The sequence below is a fragment of the Erpetoichthys calabaricus genome, chromosome 9 (assembly GCF_900747795.2).
Source record: "Erpetoichthys calabaricus chromosome 9, fErpCal1.3, whole genome shotgun sequence".
NCBI classification, from domain to species: domain Eukaryota; kingdom Metazoa; phylum Chordata; class Cladistia; order Polypteriformes; family Polypteridae; genus Erpetoichthys; species Erpetoichthys calabaricus.
In genome coordinates, this window is record NC_041402.2 from 28,230,739 (window position 1) to 28,254,152 (window position 23,414).

Here is a 23,414-nt window from a genome sequence, read left to right on the forward strand (position 1 = left end):
TGGCGTGTGAACTGTAGGGAAATATCAAACAAGTTGAACAGTTTGTCTAAAGAAAACGTTGAAATTGAAAAGTGTTTCAATTTATGGAGAAAGTAAGCAGCATGGCTTCCAGTTGCTTAAAAATCAATCTTCCAGTGCCACTACTGTTAAAAGAATACTCAAAGGAATTAAGAAGGGTTAAAGGAATACCCAAAAAACAATTTTATATGTGTTACTTACCCTATGTAGTGGTGGTTGAGAAATAATGTAAACTTATGTCTTAATGAAAAATGGAGACAAAAAAGTTTATGATATCACAGAAGACAATAGTGACCAATGCTGTACAACGGTAAACAATATTGGGGAGGGTGAGGAGGGGGTAGAGGGAATAAACTCACCTTACTTGTGACACATAATTCACGCGTCAGTTATTCAGCTGTATGCTCAAAACATGCAAAATATATGCTTTTTTGCTAAAATATTGTTAAATAGTTACTTTCAGAATATTCAGCACACATCAAAATCAGGAAACTAACTGACTTTTTGAAATGATGATCCACCTCTCAATTCAAAAAGTACTTGGTAGCTTACAATATCCATTGTCACACTCATGAGCAAGGGAGGCAGCTGAAGGGCACTGGTGATGGTAATTACCAGCCAGACCAGGGGTTGGTGCGGAGTGGTAATATCTTCTCTTCTTCTCCCTCTGCAGAATGGATGATTGACAGTCAACGTCACTACTGCTGTCCGTCCTCCTGGACTCGCCCCCCATCTTGCTCCCAGTTCAAAACTAAACTCTGGTCTGCAAAGACAACTCCCTTATTATTGCATGTTTTATTGCATTGCAGGTCATCAATGTTGTTCCCTCAACTCTTTATTTGTGTTTGTTATATTTTTTACAACATATCAGCAATGTATTTTATTATTTTTAAAATTAAGATCCATCTATGAATTATCAAACCTTTGAATCGAATTTGGGATCCATAGGGGGCATTGAATCAGTCCTTTACATGATGCCAGTCTATTGCAGGGCTCGTTATGCTCACTCAAACCTGATCACTTTAACATTGCCACTTAACCTAACACACACACATCTTTGGAAGGATGAAAGAAACCTGAAGACTATGAAAACAAATAAGCAGCCAGGGGAGAAGGTGCAAACTGCACACAACCAGTGCCCAAACTGGGACTACACAGCTGTGAGGCTGCACTGCTAACTAAAACACAACTGTGCCACCAAAATAAAAAATGAAAAACAAAGATGGTAGTTCATAATATAACAGGAACAATTTCTGCACATGTTAAATAGTATTTCTTTAGAATAACACAATATCTTTCATTTCTAGCAATAGTTGTGGCATCTGCTCTGACGTACAGCAAATTATAACAATGTTGAAAGTAAAACACTGAGCAAGACAAAAAAGGTAGATTAAGGTTTGTAAGATTTGTTGCAATATGTAATGACATAATTTGTACTAAACTCTGAAAGTTGTAAGATCCTGTTGAGACATTATAGTTTCCTCCATTCCTGGGACAAGTCAATAAAAAAAAAAAAGCTTATATAAAAATGCAACTCACATCCTTAGCGCCACTTGTTGGTAGAATGAAGCATCTGTTAGCCTGGGTGTCACATCTGTAGAAACACTGACCTTTCACACTCTTTTAAAATGAACTTCATAAAATTTGCCTTCCTTGCGAAGAACATTTCCTAAAATGTAAATTACTATTTTCATACCATTATTTTTAATGCAAATGCAAACGTGAAGTGCATAATTGCACTTGTAACAATAAATATGATGAAGTCTTGGACTGGATATTCAGGCTGGATTTTTCAAAATGTAATGCAAGTTGATGTGTAAAAGAGAAACAAAAAAATGCAGAAGCCATGTGATGATAGGATAAGCAACATTCACATTTAATTCTGTCTTCATTTAAAATGTCTGACAATGCCTCAAAAACTAACTGAAGATATTCTGCTTCCTTCTGCCATGCAAGATCCTGGCAATCAAACATGCTGAACCTCTGTTTGTATTATGTTGTACACCGGAGGTTTGAAATAGGTCTACTTGAAACTGAACTTGGTTTTCAAAGTAAGGTGTAAATATTACACAATAATATATGCATGCCGACTGTGTCCTTTTAGAATCAATTTCTTATTTGACATGATCCCATTTATTTTAGGTAAACTGAATTAAAGTATAGATTGCACCCAATGCAATGATATTATGGAAAGTCAGCCGATACTCCCACTTCAAGTGAAGATGGAACCTCCTCATTTACCAGAGCAGTTTACATACTGAGCAGTCTCTCTAGTGAAGATTGGTTTGAGTACACCACAGGCGGTCTTCATCTCAGAGATAGTAGTCCACCTTAGCAGATACAGTTTTGCAGCCAGTGTGTGAGAAAAGCATTTCACTTTCTGGATGATACCCCATGGTCTTGGCAACCATGGTGATGATGTCTTTACGGTGGCACTGTCCATGATGGCAAATTTCCTGGCGTACACAACGTTCCACATGTCTACGTGTCAGTGGCATAAAAGGTACAAAATGGGAGATGAGCTTTGTGCGAATGACTTCTGAATGACAGAGCCCACCTATAACAAAAATAAAAAATAGCAATTGCAATATTCAGGTGCACATCAGATTAGACTAAACTCTAGTGGTTCAAAGTATGGTTAATGTTTAATTTAAATATTGTAAGACTCTAGCAACTTCATTGACAATCTAAGCAGAAACAATTACCAGTGGAGAAAACTTGCTTCTTACCTTAAATGTCCACCAAGAAAAACTTACATCATATACAGTAAATATTGGTTAGTTTGCTATGTCATAGGGCAATCTCACAAAATACAGTAGATTAAATAAACAATGGCAGTTACCAACAAATGTTGAAACCCAGACTCGTCATTAACAAATGATTTAAATGTATTATCTTTACATAAGATGAAAGATAACAGAAACAAAGTCAACAGGAAGCCATAGATTTATTATATAAAAAAAAAAACTGAAAACAATTGAGAAAAAAAGGAATTGTGTGTACCAAGACTGCCACCTTGTGGAACTGGCTTTCCTTACAATGGCAGATGCTGTTGAAAGCTGACCATTTTGCCAAAGCTGGTCTCCAAAGTGTACTGTAAAAAAGCCCCAGTTGTAAAGGACAACAGCGTAACCTTCACCTTAGGTCTTTAAGTGCAGTTGCACATTGTTTTAACGCAGCATTAATCTGGGAAACACTTTACCTTTCAAACAGTAATAAGAGTACACAAATGCAAATATACCAGGCAGTTTTCCCCCCCCAACATCTAAATAACAAAAAAACAATAAATGTTTTGTAGTGTTTAAAAATAGTTTACTGTTAACTATATAGAAGTTTTTTTAATCTTGTGATGATCCAATAGCTTGGCCTGGTTTCCTAATGGTAATAATAGCTTGTTTGGGTTTTCTGTCAGTTCTTGGAGCTGTTAATACACATCTCCAAAACTGACAGATGTTATTGATGGATATAATCACAGAAGTTGCTATCTACTTTTCAGTCTCTTTAGGACCTTATCATCATTTATTCCAAGCCCACGTGTTTTCTTTAACTAATGACCATTTCTTAGGTGACTGAAATATTTTAGTTTCCGCAACTCATCATTTGGCTGCTGGTTTCTAAATTTTAAAAAACAAGTCAAATAAAGTGACGGCAAGACAAGTATGTTCATGTAGCAGCAGTAACTGATTACTAATCTATAATCTAATCAAATCAAGAAACTGAATGAAATGAAAGCCTGCAGCCACAGTGGCCTTCTAGGATCCAAGGTTACATTCAACACTATTACATTTTTGTTTTAAAACACAGACATTAGTCTCTGTTTCAATACCCCAGCATGTTTAACACCCAAAAATGGAGAGTTTTGAAATTGCTCCCCAGAGTGATATATTTCTGAAAACACAGTCTAAATCATGCTGTGCTTGGTTTATGCTTATTAGGTGGCCCTTCCCCGTTTTGATTCTGCTCATTTCAGTGTCTCATTCCTCAGTTGGTCACAATTTGCAGAAGAAAACCATATTCCAAAATGCTGGATGCAGACGAGTTGCTTTCCTTGGCACTTGTATGCACCTTGGCACCTGTATGCATGAAAATTGTTGTTTTTTTATACATGTCATTGCTGTTATCCATGTGTAAACGCAAGCTGGAATGACTGTAATGAAGTATCTTCCATGCCAGACCTTTGTTTTATTATGTTCAGAGATACTTTTGTAAACAGTGTGAAAACACTGGTGTGGATGGAGATTGTTTTACTTTTAAAACACATTTTTGTAAATGAAAACATAGCATTGTGGAGGTATCCCGAGTCAGACACCACTGGACCAGCATGCCTCACTGTCTAGACATTTTTGTTTGCGTGTCACTGCCTTTCCATAAACTTGATATGCAAGCAGATTTAGAAGAAAACTTATTGATGTTCACATCACCTGAACTGGGGGTGCATCATACTTGCAGTTAAGAAACCCCTGAAATAAGTGGCTAGGAATAGAAACAGATCCATATAAATGAAAACTGAATATCGAGTAGTTTTCTTTTTTTTTTCTTTTTTTAAACATAGTTAAAAATAGATAACTTAAGGTATGTCCCTCCATGAACAATATGATGAACCCTTAGTGAACACGGCAAGTTAAGAAAGTAAACTGAACAGTAAATTTAATTCAACTTTAATAGGACTTTTCAGTTCTGGATTCCCCTATGCAAACAGAGAGGGCAAAATTCACACTTTTTCCATAGGTGACCTCTATTCACCAGATTTTTTTTTTTTTTTTAAACTACCACAATATAACCACTTAATACCCACATTTTAACTATTTTCATGTGTTTAAATAATACCTACATGGAAAAATATGAATATATTGAGCTGGCAACTGAAAAAGCTGAGTGAGGGCAAGTGTAGGTGTGCAAATGAATTTACCCTGACAGGGATCAGCACCCATCCAGGGCTGGCTTTTGTTCTGTGGTCAGTGCTGTTGGATGTGTCTAATAAAATTAATGAAGAAATAGGAAAATACATGGACTAAACTAACTGAAAATGTTAATTCCAACATATATGCTATACAATGGCCTGTTATTTTTTCTCTCTCAATTGCTATCACAAATACATCAACAGCACACCGTCTTCATATTTGTTAGTTAGTTTTCTCTGCCTGTTTGTGATCATGTGTTGAATTTGTCAATTAAAATGCATTAAAGTTTTTTCAGTACAAATTTTATGTATATTTCGTTTGATTTGTTTCTGTGTTAAATGTCTTCTTTAACTGTTGTTATTTACATATTAGAATACAGAGACATTTACAATTCTCCTGAGATAGACCATTTGTCACCCTGACATGGAATAAACAGTTTTGAAAAAATCAATAGCTGGACATTTATGTTAATGCATATTTCTTTCTTTAAATGTTAGCATGCCAATTAGTGTCAGTTTTCATCATTAATTTCATTCATTGATTATCATTATATGTGTTGTCCAAGTGAGGGTCAAAGTCCATCTGCACCTGTTGTAAGGTAGAAAGCAAACCTTGACAATGTGCAAGTCCTGTGAAGTATTTTTTTATTTTTTTTTTTTTAACTTTTGATTATTATGTTGTTCCTTTCTCGGTAACCTACTTTTCTTCCTAAATGTGAAAGATATGCATGCTGGCTTGGTTGGTAACTTTAAACTGTTCCCGTACACGTGTATGATGTGTGTGTAAAAGAACATACCCTACAATTGGCTGCTGCCTGTAAAAACCACCAGGATAGTAGTCCCCTGTCCTTCAAGTCCAAGTGTGCACATTTTGCTATACATTTTATTCTTCCAGTTGTGCACAATGGAATTTCCAATATAAGTTTTTTTTTTATGGGGTTTGTGTATGACTCTCTAACTCAGTAAGTGCTTTTCTCACAAGGTTCTTCAGAAGAGGTGAAGGACTTTGTTAAGGAACTAACGGAAAAAAGGTAGTGAAGCTCCTAGTGTTTGAGATTTACAGAAACTCAACGCCACCTAAACGTTGCCTTTCCTGCAGCCCATGATTTACACAGTAATCTGCTGAAGCACTACAGCGGAGAAGTGTTTCTCAGGATTTGCTTCCCTACAACTTTTCACTTTCTCATGAGGGTGTAATGGTGGAGAAATGGCTGGTGTTGTTATCTTGTCACTCTAGTGACCTGTGTTAGAATCTCAGCCTGGTCACTATCAGAGGGGAGTTTGTACACATATGGAAGCACAGTGGTGCTGTTGCCTCACAGATCTTTCTGTGGTAACGTAAGCTACGTCCATACTGCTACATTTTCATTGAAAAACAGTGTTTTTAAATTCACATCCACACAATTTTCATGTCATTTACAAAAGTATCTTTGTGTATGCTAAAATGCCTGAAAACCCACATGACCTTTGCCTACACTGAGCATGTGCGCATGATAACTCCTTGAAGGGACTGTGTTTGGAAAATCAGGTTTGTTGTGTGTTTTGAAAAGTATCAGCGTGTGCAGAACTCTACTAGAATGTTCACAGCACTAAAAATTTTTTTAAAAAAGTAGTCTGGACATTTAAATTTTTTTTTTAAAAAAACCCACTGCAAATGTTAAAGTGACATTTGAGGGGAAAAAAAAGTGATCAGCTTTACGTTCATTTGTGAGAGGACTGACTATAAACAGCCTACAGCAAGAGTAATTTAAAAGAGAAAATAAATAAGTAAATGCAGACGTGACAATATCTTCGCTTTAGTACAGTTTGTTTTTATATATCTGACCTGTACTCTTGTATACTCAGCTGCATTCTACACCTGTCCACTGCATCAATTGTCTTGTTATTACTTTGGCTGCAGTTCAGTAAAAATTCCTTATTATGAAATATATGTTATATATTAGCAGTGCTCCGTACTTGCTAATTGAAGCGCCCTATACATGTAAAAATAAACTGAAATTAATTTTACAATTAAAAAAAACACAAACTACTAACATAACTTCTACTACTCTGTGCTACAAACTATGCTAACATAACTAATATACTCATAGTTATCTAAACTGCTGTTTATGAAACCATGTAATCTGTAAATGCTTCCACTGCAACTCTGTTGCCAGTACTTTACAGCATCATTATTATGTACACAGAGTCAGTGAAATTCTTAGTTGTATGTGCTAACCAACATGTAACATGTTACCACTCTATGTGGCCATGATCAATGAATATTACTGCCTTACCCTGAAACTTCTGTCTTCCTTATCTGGGAAAAAAAACTGAGAAGCCAGTTTACATTACTAATTACACATACTACAGTATATTGTATATGGAGGAGTACTTTTTCATTAGGTCAGTGCATTTGCTGGTAAATGTTGCAGTAAAAGCAGGAATTGATCTGTTGATATTAAAAGTGTGTTTATCTATGTCTAGCACTTTATTTGCAGAGACTAATAGTACAAAAAGGTTTCACCAAGTAAAGTTCACCAAGAGCATATTAATAATATTTTTGATACAGAAATAGCTCACCAAATTTGCATTACAAATTAGCTTTTATTTCAGGGCTTAGTTTTAATGAAAAAAGATGTATTGACTTGCCAAAGAGAGAAAATGTAAAATTTCAATTGAAGCTTAAAACTGATCTCTTCTATGATTATCCCTTATCCTTGAACTAACATTATAATTTAATTGGGATATCGGGGAGATCAAAGAGTCCCCCTACCTTTGCAGTCATAAGCAGCTTGAGACAGAAGATTTTCTAGGTCTTCTATTCTAATTTCCTCACGGTCCAACCCAGACTTTCTTGCCTCCAGTGTGACGTGATTAATTATTTCACTGCCAGAAGTGCTGCGCCAGGAAGAAAAGAGAAAGAGAAATGAAAGATGACAGTAAGATTTTTCACTATGCAGTTTTTTGTATATTAGGAAAAAATAGCTGAAACATAAATTGAGCCACTCTTACAAGAAAGATAAAAAAAAGTAACAACAGTCTTTTATTTAAAAGTGAGTTTTTTGGCTTTAGAACAAAACTGATGAAGCATTTTTGCCCCCAGGGCTCACATTAAAACATTTGTTTTTACCCAGAAGGCACAAACAATTACCAAAATATCATTCATTAAATAAACATTTTTTTATGAAAATTACACCTACATTTAACAACATCCTTGGAAGCAAGGTTTCTAAAGTCTAACAAATATAACACCAAACAGAATTCTGAAAATGTCACATTTAGAGCCTTTTCCAGAGGTCTAGGCCAATGGCTGCTCTTGGTTATCCTTTATTATACAGTAACTTTCAAAGGGCACACGCCACATGGGATTTTACAAAGCAGCCAGGAGTTCTGCACTCAGTAATGCAGGATGTATTTAAATCGAGACCTTGCTTTAGAAACAAGTCTCTATTAAATAATAATGATAAATCAATTACTGATCATTTTGCATCACATTAAATATATTTACTCGGACAAAGTGAAATACAGGTTCACATTGACTTCATTTATAAAAATGAGAAACTGGCAGTGACATTACTTGTTGTAGCCTCAACAAAAATGGATTAATGATTGTTTGCAACTTCTCTAACCAACAGATAATTTTGGCAATTTTTTATATTGGAAATTCTCACAGTTCCATTGTGCACAACTGGAAGAACAAAATATATAGCAAAATGTGCACGCTTTTCCACATTCTCGTTGACCAAGTCAGTGTGTGTGAGTGGATAATCTGAAATTTGCTTTCTAATGAAGTAAAAAAATCAGCCTTCATGGTTGTCACTATTTTAAGTGAAAGGGGGGCTCTGCAGCACAGTCCACCTTAGGAAAGTAAAAGACGTCACTTTCTCTTTGGCCAGAAGCTGTGCATTTCACTGATGATTACACAAATAAGAATATAAATAGGCAACTGCTGAAATATATAGAACGGAAAAATCTCAAGTGCTTAATAAAAGTACACAAATAATACTGCAACAGTAATACAAAACGCTCAAAGTAAAATCAACTAAAGCAAATCGTGCTTCGTTATGTCTGACTGTCATATTTTTTTAATACAACTGCAATATATTTAGTTAATATAATAAGTTATGGCCTGTCACATTACATGTTTTCCAGTGTTTTTTATTTGCAGAGTTCATTTACTTATCAAGTCAGAGGAGGTTTGTGGCAGGTTAACATGAACTGACTGACAGTAGTCAGCCAAACCAGTCTGTGACTAACTGTCATCTCCAGTTGTAGGTGTGGGCTCTGTGAATGTGAGAGCTCACAGCCAATGAACCTGAAAGTATAATACATATGATGCTGCTACGAGGAGTAAGGAATGCAGGTGACAGATTCTGCGGGTGTGACAATCTTATGTCAACAGAACAGAAAATAAATAAATAATGCTGAGATTTCAGCAGAACTCCTTGTACCTGGAAACCATTTGTACAGCATCAGTTCCATCAGACTGTAGGTTATTAACTGTCAGAGAAATGGGTGAGCGTTTGATACTCTGGAAATGTTAAACTGTACTAGAAAGTCATTGCAGAGTCATGTAATTTGTCAGGCCCCGCAAAATCCTGTCATGTCCTCTGACATACACGGGCAACAAGATCAGCGACTGCTGTTATCACGTTTGATATCCACTCCAACTAGAAGTCATGTAATATAGCACCAGCTTTATGTCTCCTGGAAGGTGTTCTTTATCAACGGAGCAGTGTGTCCTAGCAACTCACCAACAAAATTCTGAAACTCTAAAATGGCCGTGTGACATATTTCAAATTAAACAACAAAAATAGGAATTTCTCTCTCAGACTATCAACTCCAAACACACATTTGAGGATGTTCCTTGAAAATACTTTCAAAATATTCCTGACAAATAAAAAAAAAAAAAAGCTCTCTCAAATTTACTGATTTTTAACAAAAAAAAAAAAATCTTAATTTTTGACATACAATATCACAAATGCCTTTAACATCTTTAACATCCATCCATCCATCCATTTTCCAACCCGCTGAATCCGAACACAGGGTCACGGGGGTCTGCTGGAGCCAATCCCAGCCAACACAGGGCACAAGGCAGGAAACAATCCTGGGCAGGGTGCCAACCCACCGCAGGACACACACAAACACACCCACACACCAAGCACACACTAGGGCCAATTTAGAATCGCCAATCCACCTAACCTGCATGTCTTTGGAAAGTGGGAGGAAACCGGAGCGCCCGGAGGAAACCCACGCAGACACGGGGAGAACATGCAAACTCCACACAGGGAGGACCCGGGAATCAAACCCAGGTCCCCAGATCTCCCAACTGCGAGGCAGCAACGCTACCCACTGCGCCATCGTGCCACCCATCTTTAACATTACAGAAGATAATTACTGCTTACATTCAATAATCATCTTCTGCTTGATGCAGACGTCTTAAAATTTCTAGAGTAAACAAAGCTACTATAGAAGCAAAATCTTTTAGCAATAAAGCCTACATGGAATAATCTACCTGCCATAATAATAACTGATGACCCAGCAGCAGCCACAGCATTTAATAAAGACTAGACTCCTCAGTCTTCACTTTTTCCTTACATTAATTATCCAGTTACCTCAAGCTAAGTACATTTATTTTTATTTATTTTCTGCATCAGGCCTGAAAATATCATATGAAGCTAAATACAGCATTTATCAACAGTAAATTTAGAAAAACTTTCAATTTTCAATATTGTGGCTTTTTTTCCATCTGTTGTTCTATTTATAAATTCTGCCTGAATGTTTTCTTGTTTATTTCTAAAAACTATGAAAAAAATGCAGTAATCCTCAGGAGGTGTGACAAGCACTTTGAGCTACATTTTCTGTATGAAAATGTGCTATATAAATAAATGCTGTTGTTGTTGTTCATAACATGCTCGGGATGAAAACGGATTATGACAAAGTACTGGTGTTCTTGGGCATGTCAACTTGAATATTTGGGAGAAGCCCAGATATATTTTATTTGTATTCTTGTGAAATCAAGTTATTCAGCTGAACTAATTAATTGTGACTCCAATTATTTTAATTCATACCAGCCTTACCTGATGAAAATGTAAATAGCTTTGCGGTAGTTTGTTTGATATACCAAGTGGTAAGGACCCAACAGCGGAGCGAGGACATCAACGAGACCTGAAGGCATGGTGTCCATTTCATCAAAGACAAAGAGAGAGCGGGCACATTCTGTGAGATTTCCTTCAATCCAGCTTTTCAGCTCTTTCTAGAAGAGGGGAAAAAGAAAAGGAAAATGAATAAAAGGGAGAACTGCATGACATCAAATCCAAGTCCTAACAATACTTACAAAATAGTGCAGTTTGCTGAAAATAATGCAGAGAAAGCACACAGTATAAACAGACCTAAGCGGCAATTGGTAAAATGATTAAACAGTTACTAAGGTTAAGCTAAACTCTGTGATCGTTTCAAAAATGTTTCACTGAAACCAGAACTGGCAAGAAACAGAAGTTGCATGACATGTAAAATTAACACACTGTTCAAAAATTCTTCTTAGCCAATAGGTAAATAGTCAACAATATGTGAAAAAATGAAGTGTTCATTACTGGCCTAGAGTACCTCCAGTGTTACGTTCAGACACAGCCCCCTCCCAAAAAGTATCAAATGAACTGTAAACAAATAATAGATCTATAAAATGTAAATCAATTAGACAACTAAAAAGCAGAAATACATGTTTAAATAGTAAAGTGACAAAAGTGAACACTTACTTATTGGTATTTCCATTAAGATACCTCTGAACAGTTAGGCAATAAAGTTACATTACCTTTGATCAAATAAAGCGTCTCTCAGATCTAGAGAGCTTCTTTGGGAAAAGATAATCTGTTCAATTAAATGTCCACTAAGGAGCATCAAGCCACAGTAACATTTATCAGCTGAATGCCTAGACACTTCTTTTTAAACTAACTGTTAACTTCTAGTTTAGTACAAACATTAATTTGCTATGTATTTAACTCACTATATGCAAGTCTGCTTAATTCAGTCCAGAGTTGTGAGGTATCTGCTATCTGGTTTAGGCAATTGTGTACAAGTTTGTTATGTCAAAAACTTACCAACATTGATGATTTTATCATTTAAAGCATTAATAAAAAAAATGGATGGTCAGAAGTATGCTTTTCATATATCCCACCCTTGCAGTCTTTCTTCTTGCAGTTCACTCTTTCATGGGGGATAAAACAGCGTCTATCAGTTATGGTTAAAATGAATTTATCGTTGTATGGGAGACACTTTATAACCTTCTAAGTTGACAGATTTTAAGTAAAAGGCTTAAGCTGGAAAGTACTGTCATGCTGAGCAGAAGTGCAGTGCTCTATGGGAAAGCTAAAAGGCAAAGTAAGATTATTTTGAGTAGAGTATTTTGCTTAGATATGAAGGGCAGCTTTTGATTCCCATTGGAGTCAACCTTGACCTTGTGTGATAATCACTTGGTATCATTTTCAGTGTTTGTCTGCTGTGCTGGCAGAAAGAAAGTCAGGTGTGTGTATTTAATTTGGGCGAGAAGGGTAGGTTGTTAGGGGGCTTGGGTAATGAACGCTTTTATTAGACTTATTCAAAAACAGTTCTCTCAGTTTTAGTTAAGTTTGATGCTTGCTTGCAAAAAGAGTTTAGCTGCTTCTAGCACACATTTAAAATGAGCTTAGCTCAATTACAAAAATGGACATTTACAGGGAGCCTCCCAGCTGAATATGAGCACTTAAATGGAGCTTGCCAGACACTTGGAAAAGGAGCTCTCTCTCTCTCTCGCAAGAAATCCTTCTTTTCATTTTTCAATTATGGATATATAATGAGAAACTGAGGACCTCTGGGAAACGTCACCTGGAACTGAATAAAGCCTGCATGGACCCACCTATAATGTATAATTCTTTGTATTGCTTATTTGGATTTGATATGATATACTTAATTAATCCCCCAGGGGAAATTATCTTTTCACATGACCTCTGAGGGTCAGAGTACTTTATATTTGCTGCTATCGGTTATTAAGCAAATAAATATATTTTGCCTCTGTTTGAATTGCAGCTAGCAAGCCGAGAGCTACGACTGGTCATTCCTTGCTGAAATTCAGTCCTGCAGCTCAAAAGGACACTTTGAGAAGAAGCCCTGTATTGTCGGTAAACTGGGTTGAAGTAAAGCAGTGAAAATAAAGACAATCCCAGTCAACAAACAGCCTGCCATACAGGTGAAATATGTGGAGTACAATATGGAGAGTGAGACAGGCAAGAGGTCACAGGTACAGGTTTTGACATTTCCTCCTATCCCCTTACTAAGAAAAACGTCCTCTGAGGTTAAATGCATCTTTCAGGTGTTCTTACAAACATCATAAAACAATCATTTATGAGAATTACACAGTATTTTAAATGCTCAAAGTATAATTCTAAACAAATAATCTATTCATTCAGACATCCATACAGTAGCAAGTAGTAACAAGCACAAGGCAAATAACCAGCTCTAGGGTTGAAACCAGTCTACTACTAGAAACAATCACGTGCATATTTAACTCTTTGAGGGCTGAACATTTTTTCCAAAAAACTCTTGTTTTCTGAGAACCACACAAAGCAATGTTTTACACATAAATCAACATCCGAGAAGTCAAAGTCTGATTCAGCAGTAATACACAATTTTGCTTTGGTCTCTTGACAGATGTTGGTACCATTTCAAAGTTTTTTTGCTCTTAGCTACTCATGCATACACGGGGAATTGAGGTCAAATCAACCAAGCTAACTTTCCTTCCAGCAAACAGTTTACAGCTCATTACCGTCTCCTACCCTGGAATTTGGATAAAAGTCGAAATCTGCCCTGAAAGAGTTAAACGCCCAGGTCCATCAAGCCAATAGTATGTTTTTAAACTCTAGAATGAAACTGATGTCCCCTAGACACAGCCCACATTAAGTATGGAAAGAACATATTAATTTCACAAACAACGTATCTGAACTGAAACTAAACCTGTGTTACTACTTATATGATATCTATGCTATTTATAAATGCAAATAAAAGATATAGCTAAATAATTTCAGTCCACATATCATTCTTTTCTTTTAATTTATAGGTTTGAGCTTAATACCAATATTTACTTTCCATATTTGTAATTTATTTTAAGTGATTTAGTGTTTTTAACCAGTTAATGCTGAATAGGGCTGGTAGCTGGACACTCAATATGCTATTCACAACAGTGAGGTCAGGACTGGGTGGACTACCAGGATGTCAAGGGGCCACACTGAGTAGTCTCTTTGCTTTATCATAGGTGTGAGACTGCATTCCAAATTGGTCACTTGTCATTTAAACAGGCAGTTAGATGTGCACCTTTGTCTATCCATCCATTTTGTGAGCCTGAATTTTCCACTTTATTACCACATGGAACAGAAGTTCAGCCATCACTATAATATTTTTCCAATGGCAACTGTATCATGGGTGAAAACACACAGACTTAAACTGATAATCAACTTTTTCACTACTTCAAAAAGTAAAAAATGGGCTTTTTTTTTTTTTTTTTTTTTTTTTTAAAATAAACACTCATGTGGGCAACATTTCTTTTAATTTAAAAACTGAATGAATTTCACCACCTCACTCCTAAATTTAAAACAGGCAAACCTCACAATGGTCTAAATTTTCACTTCTTTTGGCTTTGCAGCAGATTTACATTTCTATCCTTTAAACACAATATGACCCGTAAAGAGCAAAATAACTAGTACAGTAATCTTAGTGTTCAACTTCATGTCCTCACTGGATAAGAACTGCTTTTATGTTTTAAGATAACCTAAATGTGACAGGTAGCAGCATTAATGTTTGCACAGGAAATATAACTGGCAGCATCAAAGGTAAAAACAAATGTCTACAAATCTTTTGGAATTGAAGTGAAGTTAAAAGTGGCTCATTCTGTGTTCTTTCATTCTCTACCTGACTCATTTGATTTCTTTTGCCTCCATTAGAATGAAACTCCAATTTCTGAAAACCAGTGTATTATGAAATCACATATAGAGTTGTCAAACGTTGCATTACCTAAAATTGCGTTACACATACTAAAAATGCTCAGCAGGTTTTTCAACTCCTCTGTATAGACTTCAATTTTCAGTTTAACATTCCATTTCTTTTGTCATTTCACTATCTAGTGTATTTGGGGCTAGTAGTAATAAAATGTTCATTTTGATATATCTGTATTCCAGTACCATGACCATTCTTAGATGAATGTGAATTACCAAAGCATACATATTTTAGCTAACAGTTGTAATGTTTCCGTATCAATGCATTTTAAATATTTATTTCAAAGAGCCTTACTTCATGTGGGATGTTGCCACTGTAAATGTCTTAAGCCCCAAATTTATAAACATTGCCAGGATGCTTTACACCAAGTGTACAAGATATATCCATGTGAACTGGTGGTAATCCAAGGGATTTTTTCATTATATATGATGGTAATATTCCTAACAAACTATGTTGTGAAATGATGCATTATTCTAGAGTATTAAACAAATTATATTCCGAATTATTATATCGTAAAAGGTTCAGCAGTACTCGTTGTGTTTCTCTGCTTTAAAACAAATGTATGACCATCTCTGAAACTTTTACATCTATCTGATAAAGTAACTGCAGAAAAATAAACATATGCTGACAAATCCAATGGCAAAAAGTGTTCAGATAGATAGATAGATAGATAGATAGATAGAGAGATAGATACTTTATTAATCCCAATGGGAAATTCACATTCTTCAGCAGCATTTCTTTTCTAAGAAAAGCCTGCATGGTTTCCACAAATAAGTAACGACATAACTGAAAAAAGATGCAACCAACAGCAAGTGTGTTAAAAACTGTGTTCTATCTGAAGAGGTGAGTGCAGCCTCTGTGGTTCACATTCCTCTCAGTACTTGCCTGGGCTCCTGCTAATGAAGCATTACTGAAGAAATTTTAAGGAGAGGAGAGAAACTCAGAAAAACAAAGGTCATCCTATTTTCAAACAATGTTACACCAACTAAAGGAAAATGGAGGCAACCACAGCATACACATACAAACAGCACCTTATGTCTTAGGAGCGAACCGCTTGATGTTTCAGGTAGTTAATGGATGATATAACTGAGATATGTGCTCTCACATCTAAAATTAATCTTGATTTCTATATTGGCAAAAGACAAACACAGTATAAGACCACCATAGCAATTAATTGTGCACTTTAACAAACCACTAGCTAGCTGTAACAATCAAGTTTAGCTTGAGCGGTATGTTCTAAACATGCACAACCGGTTAGTAGAATATAGCTAAAAGTCCTCATCCACACAAAGAGTTCTGCTTACACCTCCCCTGTTCTATCCCAGCTTCACTGGTTACCAGTTCCATCAAGGATAAAATTCAAGTTTCTGCTTCTCACCTTCAGAGCCCTACATAACCTTGCTCCTGTCTACCTCACTCAGCTCCTAGCTCCATACACTCCTTGTCGCTCTCTCAGGTCCTTGCATAGTAATCTCCTTACTGTCCCACGCACCAGACTCTCTATCCTGGGAGGCAGGTCCTTCAGTGTTATGGCCCCTCAACTCTGGAACTCTCTTCCTCCGTTTCTCCGCGATTGCTCCTCTTTTTCCACCTTTAAATCTCAACTGCAAACTTTCCTCTTCTGTGCGATTTCTTTTTACTCATTATGTAAAGCGACTTTGGGTTTGTGAAAGGTGCTATATAAATGCAACTAATTATTATTATTATTAAAAGAAATTCATAAGTTAACAACTTCCAGCTCATAGAAACATCACCCACAAAGCAAAGACAAGTACCTTATACTGTTCTATTTGGCCAGAATCAGGGAAGTGAAGCGTGGGTATGAAGTGGTGTATGGAACGGCTGCTCAAGGATGACCCAAAAAGGTATTTCCCTACTAATGAGCTGACCATGGTCTTGCCAGTACCAGATGAACCGTGAAAAGAAAACACAAGTGGTCTTTCTGGGCTATCATTGTGGAGGAACTTATCCAGAGCTTCCGAGATGATCTCCTGTGCCAAATGTTGTCCATAAAGATTGCGGTAGAGGTCCCACTCCAGTCCTGCTGAACAAATGAGAAAGAGAGAAGATTTATGATGAAGATCTACAAAAACACAGCATTCTGTGAGTTGGCCACATTAATCCTCCTAAAATAGCAAAATAAACTCCTGTACAATTTACAGCCTCCTGTATTCCTCCACATTAAAGCAGGCATTAAAAAGGCATTAGAAAAAAATCAATAGTACAGAAATAAACTAAAATACACCCAGCAAGTCTGTATGTTGTTTCAACAAACTGTGCTGATTAACTGTGTTAAAGAGCATGCCATTCTGATGGTTTAAATTTTACTATTAAAATTAAACACCTCATTGTTCTTTTTTTTAATTGCTCAAAAGATCATTGTTGCCAGGTTCCACAACAGAGTTGGGTTGGCATGTTGTATCTGTTGCCTAACTTTGCATTAAAGGAGTCTGCTATTGCTCACAATGTTGCCGATTTTAACAAGAGATGTTAAATTGCCTGTACACAAATGCACCCTAGGTGGGCTGGTGGTCTGATGAGTGGATCGGCAGAACAACCACTTTGCTGAAGGATATATTGGTGACGACACATGTGAATGATCAGCATTGTGCAAAGCAGTATGTTACTCTGCCCACATGACAAGCATGCTCTGGACCCATAACAAAGCTGAAATGTGCTGCCCTTTGGTGGATTACTAATATCAGTCCTTTTCAAATGCTGTAGTAGCCATCAGGATAGTATGTGGGCAGTGTATAAAGTTTTCACTAACAACAAGACTGCAAGGTTCCACAGTTCTTAGTGTTGCTATCCCATGGGTCCAGTGTCCTGGGTTTGGATCCCACACCTGGCAACGTATTGACTCTTTGCCCAAGTCAACTTCACCTTACTGAATTACTTACTAAAATGATCTGTAAGCTCAAGAGGGTGGTCCCAGATTGTTTCAGACAAGTCTGTGAAGCGCTAAAACAGTGTATTCTCTCCATTCATCCCATCCTGTAGTGTTGTGTATAAATTCTCCAAGTCTGCCACCCAGATAATAATAATAAACTTATCTGAATGTCTGAGGGCCCAACTTATTGGTTTTAAGCTTATGCACATTATCAGGCACACATGCAAAATATGAAAATATGGTAGCACATGTTAAATTCTTGAGGTGTCTGGCCAATAAAGAATGTTTATCAGGAAAAGATATATATATTATATATATATATATATATATATAAAACTTTTCAGCTTGCAGCAAGACAAATGTGTGTGACTGCCAGTGCAGTTCTCTGTGCAACCAATGTCCGCCATATTTAACAGCCTTTTCAGAAAAAACAGAAGATAGGGGGTGTTGTGGAATTCTTTTAAATAAATGTTCTGAAGTCACTCCTGAAAGGGTGTTCTGTGTGTACACATTTATTTAATAGATTTATTGGAGAGGGGCAAGTGAACCATTCTGACTAGACAAAGATTCCTTAGTTTGATTGATTACATGATTACATCTTGCCTGAAGAAGGGGCCTGAGTTGCCTCGAAAGCTTGCATATTGTAATCTTTTTAGTTAGAAAATAAAAGGTGTCATTTTGCTTGACTTTCAGTACATTCATAATGGCTAACACGGTACAACACCCTAGTACTACAGTCATAGATAAGAAAGAAAGCTAAAAAGTAGCAAATCATTCTATAGCCTGTGGAAAGTTATTAGAAAAGTTAGAAACTTAAAGTTCACAACTTATCACAGGAATCAAGTTAAAGAATCTTTTAAATGAGGTTAAAGAATAAATATTGAGTTTGATAATAGTAATACATATGGTGTACAGATATGTATAAAACCAGCTTTGTAAAGATATAGCAATATAAAAAAGACAAATTTCCTTCACAGGGGATGCCCTTAATGAAGTTCACATTTTGCCAATTGTGAACAACCCCTTTTCCATATCTGGCCTTAATTGGTTTGATGCAAGTGCTTCTCTGTGCAAAAAACAAATGTGTAGGCACCATGTTAGCAAAAAGAAATAAAAAAAAAAAAATACACCTTATTATCACAAACATAACAAGCAAATGTAAAATGACGGACATGTCTTTCTTCCCTGGGAGGTTCATCACCCTGCACTGCAGACAGTGATCATGACGAAATTAATCTAGTGTCAATAATCGAAGCCTCAAATTGACATTCCCTTAATTTTCCTGAAGTCAGTGCTGTTAGAAAAGCATATTTTCTTTACTTTTTTCGCCAAAAACAATTTTGAAATTACTTGTTGCCAATGAAACATTAATGACTTACCAATCGAACAAGTTTTCTTACATTTTACTATGCACTGTACCATCACAACAGATGAGCCCTTTCAGAAATGCTGTGAATCTGTTGAGGTCTTCGTTGTTGCTTTCGGCTGTTGTCTTAACTAGACATGCTTTTGGTCTTCTGAGCAAATCTACTGGTTTGTTTTCCAGGTGTTGTGTCAAGCAAGCAGGTTTCATGCTCTTTATTTATTAGCTGCTCTAGAAAATAACAGCCATATTGTGGCAGTCTTAACCTTTTGTGGGGGTCATTACAAGTACTTTCAGAGATTCACTTCAGTGTCAGATCAGTTTAAGTTCAAGTTTATTGTCAGGTGTACAAATACAATGAAATTTTTACTTGCCTGTCCCCTCAGAACAATTGACAGTAATACAGATAAGAATACATTTCACTCACACACACACATAATTACAATCAACATATTCTACAGATGCACAGTGTTTGTTATGTTACAATATTTGTGCCGATGACTGACCATTCATTTCAGACATTAAATGAATTTTTACATTTTTAATGCCTCTAATCAAAAAAGTTTCAGATGGGCACCTAGTTGATAACGAAGAAAACTAAGAAAAGTAATGCCTATCAAAATTTGAAATGTTCTGATGTAGTTTAGTGGAGGACCACAACAGGGGTCTCCAGTTCTGGTCCTGAAGTGCTAATGTGGCCACAAGTTTTCACTCTAACCCTTTTCTTAATTAGTAACCAGTTTTTGCTGCTAATTAATATCTTAATTGGATTGTTTTTTTTGTTTAAGATTCTGTCCTCTGAATTGCTTTATGTTTTCTTTAAACAACACTCAAATAGAAAGGAGATGTAAAGTGAGTCAGCAGATGGCCAGCCAAGTCAGGGCCTCAAACTACAACCAGTTCCTCTCCAATCAGTTTCTTTAATTAAACCCATTATTTAATTCCATGGCCTGTTGCTCACTTTGCTACAGCAGACATTTCCAAAACGATTTGAAAAGGACTGATTTTGTAATCCACCAAAAGGCAGCATATTTCAACCTTGTCACTGGCCCAGAGTACATTTATCATGTGGGCACAGTAACAGTCAAAGCAGTGGCAAATGGATCAAGAAAGCAGATCATTCACATGTTGTCATCACTGGTATATTTTACAGTATGGTGATTGCCCTGCCAAACCACTCACCAGACCACCAGTCCATCGCCAAAATGTTTTGTGGACCTGAAGAACTTAGCATTACTGAGACTTTCACCTTCCTTAATTTCCAGATATTGTATGATGGTCACAGGTTGGCTCATTTTGTACCTCAGTATTGTTTGACTGCTAATTAAGGAAAAAAGAAATAATTAAGGGGCCTGAGTCTTAAATAATTAAAATTAAGACAAAATAAATTAATTAGCAGCAAAAACTGGTCTCTAATTAAGAAAACGGTTTGTTAAAGACATAATACCAAAGAACAATCCCTGAATCTCATTCCAACTGTTAATAACAGTTTAAAAGTTATAACTTATGGAACATTGTCATTTCATTTTCTCAGTAACACTCATAAAATTAGGTCTACAACTCCTTTTTCAAGCCTCCATATCTCAGAAATTATTGAAGACACAAGCCTAAATTTGGCACACTAGTTATTGGGTTCAATGACATTATTTACCAGCAAGTATGAAGCAAAACGGGAACTTTTTCAAAAACTGGATTGACTCATGGAGGTGTTTAGCACAGGAGAGCACGTCCCTGTGTTAGGATTGCCTTCTTGACAGTAGGTGAAGCCAAAAGATAACGGTTACCCACAGCAGTGCTGAAAGAAATATCTACGAAGGGTGAATTAGTAGATTTACTCTGAACTTACGGGCTGAAATCGGGAAAAGAAAGCAATTTGTGGGTATTTTTTGAGTAGACGTCAGGAAAGTATTAATGAGATTACACACAGTAAACAACGTTAGGGTGTTTGTCATGAACTTCCAAGTACTAATCTTTCCGGCATATCAAATGGAGAATTCCAGACAAGATTAAATTAAGCCATATGGCACAGAAGGGCCGGTTGCACAGTCATGACTTGAAATTAAACCTGACACCGGGAAAAGGGACAGCATCAGAGGCTCAAACATCGAGAAGGATGATGACAGGTCAATCAATCATGACGAAAATCAAGTGCAGGCAAAATTATTTGTTGCCGATTACAAACTTAAAATGGTCAATTATTATGCCATGTAACACATATTGCAAATGATTAGAATGGTTCATATGTTTTAGTTCATTGCCGTGCATCCAGGGTTCACGAAGACCATATAAAGCAAAGAGAAACTGTAATTTCTCAGGAAAAAAATCGTGAATAAATAAACTCAACAAAATCATACATTGTGATTAATTGCTGGAAAAGAAATGCTGAAATACTAAATCGAATAACGTTACTTTAGTCAGCAGTAACAGAGAAGGTCTGATGCACTCGTTTACAAAGCCATACCTTTGATATCCGGTTGGAAGTCACACTCACAGTAGTCCGATATTTTGCAGTATATATCTTTAAATCTAAACGCAGAAACAGCAACTGTAAAGTAAGTTAAAAATACAACACAGAACCCGAGAAAAGTAGCCGTCCATACAACAACGAGCTCCATGTCAAGCTCATCCCAGCAACTGAAGAACGCTTCCTTAAGCGCGCTGCGCCGCACGGATCTCTGGGAGTTGTAGTTCCTCGATGCGGAAGTCGCTGCGCCGGCTAACTACGTGGCCAGAAGACCGCTGGAAACGCCTCTGCAAGAGGAGGGACTCGTTATTAATAATATAGCTTTCTCTCCGATGTTACACGAAGAGGGACAGTTTGTTACTAAATCCCTTATGTTCCAGTGTTATAGCAAGGCGGCAGTTACAAGATGAGCGTTGTCTGGTGCTTTCCTCACCTTTCTTCAGAAATTAGCTTAATAAAACGTTTCCAACAATCCATCCATTTTCCAACCCGCTGAATCCGAACACAGGGTCACGGGGGTCTGCTGGAGCCAATCCCAGCCAACACAGGGCACAAGGCAGGAACCAATCCCGGGCAGCGTGCCAACAATCCTCAACTTCATTTTCTTAAAACAGTTTTTCGTTTAATATTTAAATCTTACTAATTGTTATGTATTTTCTAGAAAATAAACATGCTGTTTGATGTACGTGAAATTGTGTCTTGATGTAGGGAGCTGCCAGTCTTTTTCAAGCTCCAGCCCAATTGGCCCTGCAGTGTTCCAGGATTCCGTGTCTGTGTGTGCCCATGTCCAAAGTGAACTTTCCAGTTTAGCGAGGAGGCACGAAAGCTAGAGCACCCTTTTCTCTGTATTTTTTTTAAATCACTCATTTCTAGTTGAAGTTCAAGGTATTTCCAGTTAAGACTATTCAGCGTAAGCCAGTAAAGAGGCACGGAAAGGCCAGTACTATTTGCCGATTTAAAGGTAGGCACAGTAATTTGAAAGAAAGCAGATCAATATCATGAAGATGAGATATGGCACTAAATCAGAATGGGACATCTTGACCTACACCCACCACTAAGGAGGACTGACTGATTGCACTATATATGAAAAGCTACCAAGGAAGTCTCACGTGTGCCCCTTCTACTTTACGGAAAAGAAGCCAGCAGTATGAAATCCCACTTTCAGATAATCACAGAGTCCTGGGGTCAGAATTCTAAAACACAATGCACAAAAGCAGGCCCAAAATGTGCATATGCAACATTCCACAGTAAAGTCAGATTTACAAAAGAAAACTTGATGAAAAAACTTGATGATCCATTCGTAAGCAACATATTGGAAAAACTGGGAAATCATGACACCCTTCGTCAAGTCAGGAAATGCAGTCGCACCAGCAAAATAAATGCATATAATAATTCCTATCATCATATGTGCCGCGTATTTGCACAGAGGTTAAGTCACCCACTTATTGTCACATTTCGGAATAAGAAACCAGTTCAGTCCCTTGTCATCAATAATTGCATTAACTAAACGCCGAGATGTGATTCACTCCCATAAACCTCCAGATCTCACAGCCGTACAGCCTGTTCATAGCCTAAAGTTTTGGCTTGTTTAACGCTGCTTGAGGACTGTGTAAATGGTCATACATTATGGGGTGCAATCTTTGAGGGACTGGTAGGGTTTAATTTTTTTAATAATTTTTTGCATTTATATAGCACTTTTCTTACTATTCAAAGTCCCTTTTTTTGCCATTTTATAGGATTCGAACCGGCAACCTTCCGATTACCAGTGCAGATACCT

General features: G+C 36.8%; 1 protein-coding gene across 2 annotated transcripts; it reads right to left on the reverse strand.

Moving 5' to 3' along the window:
- Positions 1-1,870: 1,870 nt before the first annotated feature.
- On the reverse strand, positions 1,871-21,840 carry tor2a (torsin family 2, member A). Of its 2 annotated transcripts, none has more exons than XM_028809202.2 (5): positions 21,635-21,840; positions 16,696-16,964; positions 10,981-11,156; positions 7,674-7,798; positions 1,871-2,575 (listed from the first exon to the last, which is right to left on the reverse strand). In XM_028809202.2, exons 1-5 carry the CDS (start codon positions 21,786-21,788, stop codon positions 2,331-2,333), a joined length of 969 nt encoding a protein of 322 aa, XP_028665035.1. In that variant the 5' UTR covers positions 21,789-21,840; the 3' UTR covers positions 1,871-2,330. The 2 variants fall into 2 exon arrangements, with proteins under 2 accessions (XP_028665035.1, XP_028665036.1); XM_028809203.2 differs by having other exon boundaries at positions 16,696-16,961; positions 21,635-21,839.
- Positions 21,841-23,414: the final 1,574 nt, after the last annotated feature.